Genomic DNA, 9,917 nt, shown 5'->3' with positions numbered 1-9,917 from the left:
AACTAGATTATCCATCAGAAAAGCCGAGAAGAGGCCTCTCACCTGTCACCCATCACTTCTTCCCACTCAGTTGTCAGTCAGGCCCCATAAGACAGGGGAAAAGAGATAAAGATGATATTTATATGTGTATGAGCACACATCTCTGAGTGTCTGTACACTGGACCAAAGGCGTGCTAAGCACTGGCATTGTATTTTAGAACAAGTCTGTGAGTATTTGTTGCCCACTATATTGGAAGAAATGTACAATTGGTGGCCTCCTCTCCCACATATACAATTACCTCTCAGCTCTCCACCCAAACCTCCTTACCTCACTCTGCAATGGGGGGATACTTGAGGCTGACAAAGCTGGGGACGTTCTCGTGGTTCGCATCAATAGGCATGTCTGGGGTGAGGTAAACAGAGTTACTGTTGTGTACTGTTGAGTCAGAATCAGCTCATAGCTGACTCTCCAGTGGGTTTTCAGAGGCTATAAATTGCACAGGAGGAGATACCCATCTTTCTCCCACAGTGGATCTAGTGGATTCAAACCGCATGCCTTTGACTGGCAGTACAAGTCCTTACTATGAGACAACCCCCCCCCACCCCGCCCCAGAGCTCCTTAAACAGGGTAGAAGAAGAGATTTTTCTGAAGTTGCTCTTCACTCTGACCTAACAGTGAGGAACTCCCTGAGGGGCTTTGTTAAAAGACAGTTGGGAGGAAGAAGCACTCTCAGTGTGAAGAAAAGGGGAGACACAGAGCCTTCCCGCCCACACACGCCCCCTGGCACAGCAGAGCTAAACTACAAGGGTCTCCCTGCTCTTCTCTCAGAGAGGGTCCAGAATTGTGGCTCCAAGATGACTGGGAAGAAGCGGCTCAGGAAGCTTCACTATAGCAAAGAAAAATTCTCTTTGGGTCTGATTTAAAAATAGGAGGCATTTGTCATATCCTCTTCAACACCCTAAACCCTTCTACTGTACCTCCAAACACACTTACCCAGCTGGAGGTTCCTCTTGCCCATCAGCCCCACAAAGAAGTCGTGCATGTCACCTGCAGGAAAAAGGGTCCCGCATAGTCAACAGAGATGCATATCCGCAGACCCGTGTCAAGACATCAGAGACTGGGTTTCAAGTGTCTGTTTCTTTAACTTGCTGTCTTCAGCAGCCATGTGTCTTGAGCCTACCTTTTCTATCCACCCTCCCTCCCTCTTCCACATTTCAAGATTTCTCTGCTCTCAGCAGATGCATAGCTTGGAATTTGAATAGAAACCAAAAGCTTTCTTCTGACACCTCTTTGGTTTCCAGAGTGGGTCCCCATGCTCTGACTCTGCCTCCTCCTGGCTCCCTCAAGCCACCTTGATTTGGGAGGCAGCAGCTGAGCAGGTACAGCTGGCACATTGTTAACGCCATCAGAGATCAGCACTTGGACCTAAGCCTGTGGAAGAAGATCCCAGCAAGGCGTCAACAGAGAGAGGCTGAGAGAAGGGGCTACTCACGTTTCTGGGGAAGTGGTGACTCCTTAGGACCTGGGAAACCAAGAATAAGTGTGTACATTGGGGAGTTGAATCTAGAAAGTGATTATCAGAGGGAGGTCCAGACCACCACCCTCAACTCTTCACTAAGCCATCACCAGTTTCCCTCTGACTCTAAGGGTTCCTGTGCCTGTTTCATGCTCCAAATCCTGCCCCTTGCACTCCCCCCACCCCTTAGGGCTGCTTCTTACCCACACTGGCCTTGCTCAGCATTTTGAGCAGCCCATCCAGAGAGACTGAGCGTCTCTCTAAGAGTTTCCGGAGCACTGATGGGGGCAGGTGATAGAGATCCGAGTCCTTCTAGAGGAAAGAAATAAGGAGGGCTGAGGCAGAGATCACACCCCCGTGAAAGAAACAGCCTCGCCCTGCATTCGTCACAGCTGGACTCTGACATCCTCTTGGTTTCCAGAGTTCCTCTAGTTTGCACTAGAAGAGAAGTAGGTTTTCAAAGTATGGTCTGGGGTTCAACAGCTGCATCTCTCATCTCTAGGGGAACCTGTTAGAGATGCGTCATCTCAGGCCCACCAAAGCCCTACTGAGACAGAAGCTGCATTTTTTAACAGGATACCCAAGTGAATCAGAGGCACATGCAGGTTTGAAAAGCACCCATGGGTGGGGATATAGACCTCTGGAGTTCTACCCATTTCTGCCAATACGCCCGTGTTCAGGAATTTGACACATGAATCAACAAGTGTGGCACATTCCCCAGCTTCTGACCCAGAAGAAGCCACGGAAGACAGAAGTAGGAATCTGGGTTTTGATTTTACTCTATCAGAGCTAGAGCTGGTGGGGCTCCCTGAAAAGCTCCCCAAAGAACCCATTTGCCCAGGACTGAGGACTTCTGGGGTAAGATTTTTAGTCCTAAAACTGGATTTGTTGTTGTTGTGTGCCGTTGAGTCAGAACTGATCCATAACTGACCTTCCAGCAGGTTTTCCGAGGTGGTAAATAGCATGGAAGGAAATTGACCATCCTCCTCTGAAGCAGCTGGTGGATTCAAACTATATGCCTTTGAGATTGTAGCGCAGCTTCTTACCAATAGGCCTCTAGAGCTCCTAAAACCAGGCTGGTCCCAAGCAAATAGGAAGGTTGATCACTCCATCTCCTAGGTTCCCAAAGAGACTATCCCCTGGGCCTTCGCCTGCCTCCTACCCCTTCTCAAACACTCAGTGAGAAAGACCTTAGGCTCTTTTTCACCCTGACAACATCAGGAATAAGTTTTGCCAAAGATGTGGCTGCCCTATTAAGTGAGTTAGCCTTGAAATTCCTACACCCAAGAAAGGTCCATCAGACCAAGCACATGTCACTGGTTTATGCTTCATGATCACATCAAAGGTCTCAGTCCTGGGGACATGTTGAGCGGACAGCCAGGGGACATCTGCAGGCCTGAACATCCCCATACTGCATTCAAGCCCAATGGCGTTTCTCTCCATCTTCCCACTACCTCGTCTTTTTTCTTCCTCTCACAGGCCTCTTTTTCTGCTTCCCTCTCTTCCTCTTTCTGCTCTGGATCTAGAATTTCAGGAAGAGGGTTCGCTCCTCCTCACTCCCACCCCCACCCTGAAGCCAGATCCTGGATTGCTGCCCATCAGGGGTTCTTCATTGTCTTGGTAATTCCACCCCCCCCCCCAAGCAATTTGGGACACAGCAGGATGGTGAGCACGCACAGTAAGTTACTTGCAGCTGTGGAGGGGACAATATCAATGATCACATTTGGGGAGTTTCACCTTGAAACTCAGTAACGCCTTTCTCTCCAACCTCAGCTGCTCTATGCACTGAGAAACACATGTACACAAGATGCACCCCACACTCACACCGGTCAGCTGGATAGACACACATCTAGTACATATTCTACCTGCCTCCCAGCCTGGTTTCCTTCACCCTCAAAGATCCATAGGGAATAAGACAGCAATCCCTCCCCCTCACTACCAGAGGGACAGAAAGGACATCTTTTGATCCAAAGATTCAAAGCAAGTTTGTCTCAGAAGAACCCAGGCACATGAAGGCACTTTGCAGGTCTGCATGCAAAAGTTGACGTTTGGCACTGCCTTTGTGCTTTTTGAACTGTCTTTTAGATGGGGGCAAATCCTACCACCTATCAGACTGGCAGCCGGCTGTGTGCCCTGGCATGCTGCCCCAGGATGAAGCTTGTGATCAATCAATCCTTTTGCCCAGTGAAGGGCTTCTCAGACAATCGCTTCCTCCAGATTGTTCAAATACTCTACCCAACTCTAGTAATGAGATGCTAAACCATTCAGAGCTGGAGAGGCAGTTTGACTTCACACACTGAATCTGTGATAAGTTCCACCTGTAATCATCTTAAAAGCCTTTGTACCAGTGCAATTGCCTTCATTTCATAAACCTTAAAAATATATTTTCCTTGTTCTTCCCATACCCTTACCCTGCCAACCCCTACCTGAGGAAATTAAGGTTCAACTTCCCTCTCATTTCCTAACTCATCAAAAACTAGAGGTGGGCAAGGTAGAGGAGAGACGTCCAGAAGGAGGTTTGGATCGTAGGAGTGAGTACCTGAGGCTGCTGGATCCAGATGCGTAGAGGGTATGAAAATGTATCTGCATTTTTACTTTGCATTTTGGAAATAAAATAGCATGCATGACTGACAGGTAAAAACAGCATACAACTGACCATTTGTGAGAGAAAGCCTGACCACATTTCTTACTATTCAAGGCTGTTGCCACCTTGCAAAGACACAAAGCCTCTGCTGGACCTCAGAACCTTGGACCACCCTAGTTCAGCACCACCCAATCACCAAGTAAGCAGCCAAACAAGCACACAACACACTTGTTGCGCACCTTGTACATACAAGGCATCACGAGACATTTACAGAATAGCTGAGACAGGGAGAACACAAGACCATCAAGGAGGCACAGAAATCCAAAGGCAAATGATCTTTTGATGGATAACCCCTCCCAGTCCTGCCCCACCTTCCTACCATCGCTTGTCTCCAGAGTCCTAGCATGTCTCTCAGTTCTCTGCTAGAGTGGGGACCGCTCAGGGTGCCTTACCTTGCTGTGGCCCCTGCCAGGCACCACCTGCTCCTGCGACTTCTCACAGACAGCCCAGCTGCTCTGGATCAGGCTGAAGGCCAGGATGGCTGCAAACAGCAAGGTGCTCCTCATGGTGCCTATGAGGGCAAAGAGCCAGAAAGGCAAAGGGAGAGAGAGGAGCAGGCTACAGGCAGAGGAGGCTACAAGCCAGGTCTTCAGCCAGGTGCAGACACAGGAGACATCACCAGAAACCTGGCTTGACCCTGCTTCCCTAGCCCCAACTCTCCTACCAAGACCTTGGCATGCCTAGACACTCTTCAGGCATTGCATCCCCTTGGGCTCATTTCCCCTGCTCGTCATCAGACTTCTCCCCAGGACATGCGCCCGGGAATGAGCAATGGTGTGGTGGTGCCAGGGAACTCTCAGGACCCAAGGAAAAGGGTAGCTTATGGTACATGCACACTGGGGCAGACAATTTCTTTGAGAAGCGACCCTAGAGCTATTTTCCAGCTCTAGGTAACCCCAAGACTTAGACAAAAACTTTCTAGTTCAGAAAAACCCGTCTACAACCACAAGCTCCAAACATTAACCATATACACTTTCTGCTCACCTTCCAGGTGCCCTGGTCCTTATCAGCAGCTGTCACCTCCTTCACTCCTTCCTCATTCTGGCCCCTGCCCCAAGGCATCAGCTCCCAGACAGCCAACCTTCTCACACTCTCCCCTCCTCACTCAATCATGCCTACCTGTGGGCGGCTCTGAGCCTGGGCCGGATGCTTTGACTGGATCAGGGTACTATCTGGGAGCTGGCAGCACAGCCCACTCCCCAAGCCCACGAATGCTGCCGCTGCTGCCAAAAGAGAGAAAAGGGAGTGGAGCGGATCGTGGAATGTAGCAGGAACCCGGTCCCAGCTCTCTGATAAAGACTCTGGGAGGGTCTGGGGGAACTGAGGGGAGGGGCTGAGAGTCACCAATCCCAGGGTGGCTGGAGGGGAGGAGGGAACACTAGGGGGAGGAGGAGGGAGACTCCAGCGCGCGCACACACACACACACACACACACACACACACACACACACACACACACACACACACACACCAGTGAGCCCAAGTTGTCCAGCACACCTACTTTCTAAAATTCCCAAGCCACACACTCTAAGGAATGTTGTGTGTGGTTTTCACAGATTTCCAGGGCCGGGTTAGTTCAATCGGTATGGACCTCTGAGTCCCTTTCCCTCCTAGTTCATCTACCAGTTGGTTCAGGCTTGACTGACAGGCCAGGACAATTTCAGATAGAGGTCTCTCTGAGCCTCCCTCCTCCTGAACAACCAAGCTAGCCTGAAGACTGAGTGGTGAGTCTAGCATCTTCTCCAGTCCTCACTCTATCCTCCTCCCCTCGCCACTGGAAACTGTCCCAAATGGAAGGCCGCATCTGCCCCACCACACAGATCTTTATGCCAAGTGAGGGCCAGCACTTTCCCCTGCTACACTGAAGCCAGCAACGTCCAGTCCAGGATCTGCCTCCCTTCTCTGCTCCTCTTCATTTAATGTCTCTCCTCTTGACCGCCTCATCCCACCCCTTGACCTTGATTCAGCTTAACTTAATTTTTTTTCCAGAACTCTAACTTCTATCCCTCCTGCTGTAATCCCAGAGGAAAGGAACAGAACATGATGGCTGAGCTGTTCCCTACCCCTGCCTCCACTCAGCATTGATCTCTTAATTGCTGCTTCTCTTTTTTTCCCTCAATTACATGTTTTCCAATTTAATCTGTCTCTCCGCAGATCAAGCTTCTTCCCCCCTGATCTTCCAAGTCTCCTGTCTCCAAGTCTCCACACTGTTGAGCGGTTTATTCTGCTCATTTCACATGCAAGGAAGAGAACCCCAGGGGGAAAGTCAGAACTAGGATCAGAAACAAGACCCAGAGACAAAAGGCTAGAGGAGATGCAGAGTGGAAAACTAATCAGAATGATTCATCACTCCAACCCTAAGTCCCGTAGAATGGTGCTAGGCATAAATATTTACAAAGTGCTCCTGCATGCTGTTGCTGTTGTTATGTACCACAGAGTCACTTTCAACTCATAGCCACCCTATGTACAATAGCTCTGAATCCTGCTCTATCTTGAGCCCATTTAATTGTCTTTGAAACACCTATCCCCATTACCCCAGTCAATGAGTTAATCCATCTCATCCAGGGTCTTCCTCTCTTGCACTGTTCCTCCACTTTTTCAAGCATGATGTCCTTCTCCAAGGACTGGTTCCTCCTTGAAACATACCCAAAGTATGTTGGACAGAGCTTCAGAATCCTTGCCTAGAAAAGCTTAGTTTCACCCTCTCCAGGAGGAACCTATTTGTTCTCCTGGTAGTCGATGGTATATTCAATACTCTTCTCCAGCACCACAATTCAAAGGCATCAATTCTCCTTCTATCAACCTTAGTCATTTTCCAGATTTCTGAGGCACAGCAAGTAACTGAGAAGACCATGGCCTGGATCACGCACACCTTCGTCTCGTTATTCTTCAGTACTCTGGAAAGGTCCTTGACAGCAGATTTTCCCAATGCAATTCATCTTTTGATTTCCTGGTTGTTGGTACCAAGAACATTGATTGTGGAGACAAGCAAACTGAAGCTGTTAATAATCTCAATCTCTTCTCCATCTATCACAACACTGTGGTGAGAATCTTTGCTTTTTAAATGGTGATCTTCAATCCATATTGAAGGCTCAAGTCCTTGACCTTCTGCAGCAAATCGTCAGGTCCACCTCAGTTTTGGCAAGCAAGGTTGTGTTATCTGCATAATGCAGGTTGTTGTTGAGTCTTCCTCCAATCCTGGTGCCACATTCTTCCTCATAGAACGCAGCCTCTCAGATGATCTGTTCCATACATAGATTGAAAAGGTATATAGAGAGGATGCATCCCTTATGCATAGCTTTCCTGATTTTGAACCACACAGTGTTTCTTTGATCTGTTCTGATGACTGCCTCCTGGTCCAAGTGTAGGGTTCACATAAGCACAATCACATATTCTGGGGTCCCCATTCTTACAGTTAGCCACAGTTTGTTGTGATCTACCCTTTCATTTTGTTTTTATTTTCTATTTCTTGTAATGCAACATATTTTTACAACATTTTCTTTTCATTTAGTGATCTACTCTTACATAAAACATTTCATTTTATCACCACCATTATGTAAGTAGAAAATATTCTTATTTTTCATATGCAGACACTGAGCCTCAGGTGATGAAGTTACTCTGGAACATCTAGGTGCTGATCAGCAAAGAACAACCTCAAATGCAAGTTTTTATCTCTCCAAGTCTCCCATTGTTTGTAATGCACAGGAGTGGGATTTGGTCTGTAGGGGGAATAATTAGCTTCCAGAGGAAATGGATGGCCCACATCCCCAAGAAACTTGAGTGATTTGAGATTCAAAAGAGATCATAAAATGAAGGCTATCATGGCTGATATCAGATGGATCTTGGCTGAAATCAGAGAATACCAGAATTGTGTTTACAAGTGTTTTATTGACTATATCAAGGCATTTAACTTTGAATATCATAATAACTTACAGATAATATTGAGAAAAACAAGAATTCCAGAACGTTTCATTGTGCCCATGCAGAACCTGTACATGAGCCAAGAAGTATGCATTCAAACAGAACAAGGAGACCTTGCATGGGTTAAAATTTGCATCAGGGTTGTGTCTTTTCACCATACTTATTCAATGTATGCCTTGAGTTGTGATAAAAAAGAAGAATACTGAGTGTCCCATGAACTGTCAAAAGAACAAACATAAGGATCCAAGAGAGGTGGGAGAGGTTGGAAGCAGAGGGATGTGGATGTGCAGGGAAGAGGGAGATCAATTTTCAGGTTGTACAATTTGATGGGGGTGCGGGGGTGAGGGAAATTGAAAGAATTTGTTCTTGAAAACAATGTATTCTAATTTTGTAAATAAACTAGTAGAAATTTTAAAAAAATGAACAAATACAAAGCAACTAGGAGATATCATAGCAAAATTTAACAGAACAGCAAGTAACAAATGCTGGTGAGGTTGTGGAGAAACTGGAACCCTTATTCACTGTTGGTCGATGTGTAAAATGGTGCAACCACTGTGGAAGGCGGTATGGTGCGTTCTCAAAATGTTGCAAATAGAAATACGATTTTACCCAGCAATTCCTCTACTGGGTATATACCCCAAAGAGACCATAACTGACACCCAAGCAGATATATGCACACCCATGTTTATCACGGCTTTGTTCACAATAGCAAGGAGTTGGAAACAATCTGAGTGCCCATCAACAAACGAATGGATCAAAAAGCTCTGATATATTCACACATGGACTACTACACTGCATTGAAAAACAAGGAATTCATGCAACATTATTCCAAATGGGTGACCCTGGAAGACATTATACTGAGTGAAGTATCTCAGTCACAAAAGGACAAATACCACATGGTGCCACTGTTGTAAAACAGGACTGACATTGGGGTTGGGGGGAGACTGGGAAGGATGGGTTTAATAACGTATACTGCATTGAAACAGATGAGGGAGAAAACTGTTTAAAAGGGATATGTGATTAGGTATTTTTGTCATGACAGGAGACATGTCGCTTTGCGAAGGCTGCATAGTGAAGTGCACCTGGGGGGAGGGTTTGTAAAAAAATGAAAGAATTTTTCTTTTACTTTTCCAAGAGGGGAGTGTATTGAGGGGGAGGGTTGGGAAGGGGGAAAAGTGCAACAATGAATGAATGGAAATCCAAAGCTTCTGTAAATTTTCATTGAAATTAATAATTAAAAAAATTTTAGAAAATGAACAAACATATATGTCTTGGAGAAAGTGCAACCAGAGTACTCCTTAGACTCAAGAATGGGAAACTTCGTCTCACGTTCTTTGGGCATGTTGGTTTAGGTCCAGTCCTTAGGAAAGGACATCATGCTTGGAAAGATGGAGGACCAATGAAAAAGAGGAAAATCCTCAACAAGATGAATAGACACAGTGACTATAACAATGGACACAAAGATGACGAGGATGGCACAGGATAGGGCAGCGGTCAGGACTGTTGTTCACAGGGTGGCTATGAGTCATAGTCACTACGAATCAAGGCATCTAAAAACATTGTGTTGTTATGTGCCGTTGAGTTACTTGCAACTCATAGCAATCCTATGTACAAGAGCCCTAAACCCTGCTCTATCCTGTGTCAACCCCATTGTCTCCGACACACCTACTCCCACTACCCCAATCACTGAAACGATCCATCTCATCGAGGGGGGGTCCTCCTCTCCTACACTGTCCCTCCACCACCACCCCCAAACATGATGTTCCTCTCCAAGGACTGGTCCCTCCTTGCAACATGCCCAAAGTATGTCAGACAAAGCTTCAGAATCCTTGACTCCCTTTTTACCCTACTGGAGAA

The 9,917-nt window shown here is 46.8% G+C and overlaps 1 protein-coding gene across 1 annotated transcript; it reads right to left on the bottom strand.

Moving 5' to 3' along the window:
- Positions 1 to 308: 308 nt before the first annotated feature.
- On the bottom strand, positions 309 to 4,646 carry TAC3 (tachykinin 3). Its single transcript, XM_006897674.1, has 5 exons — positions 4,533 to 4,646; positions 1,700 to 1,808; positions 1,473 to 1,502; positions 974 to 1,027; positions 309 to 382 (listed from the first exon to the last, which is right to left on the bottom strand). The coding sequence occupies exons 1-5, from the start codon at positions 4,644 to 4,646 to the stop codon at positions 309 to 311; spliced, it is 381 nt and encodes a 126-aa protein (XP_006897736.1).
- Positions 4,647 to 9,917: the final 5,271 nt, after the last annotated feature.

The sequence above is a fragment of the Elephantulus edwardii genome, unplaced genomic scaffold (genome assembly GCF_000299155.1).
Source record: "Elephantulus edwardii isolate Elephantulus edwardi_28Jun2011 unplaced genomic scaffold, EleEdw1.0 scaffold00212, whole genome shotgun sequence".
Classification (NCBI taxonomy): Eukaryota; Metazoa; Chordata; class Mammalia; order Macroscelidea; family Macroscelididae; genus Elephantulus; species Elephantulus edwardii.
This window is presented reverse-complemented; position numbering and strand designations above follow the sequence as displayed.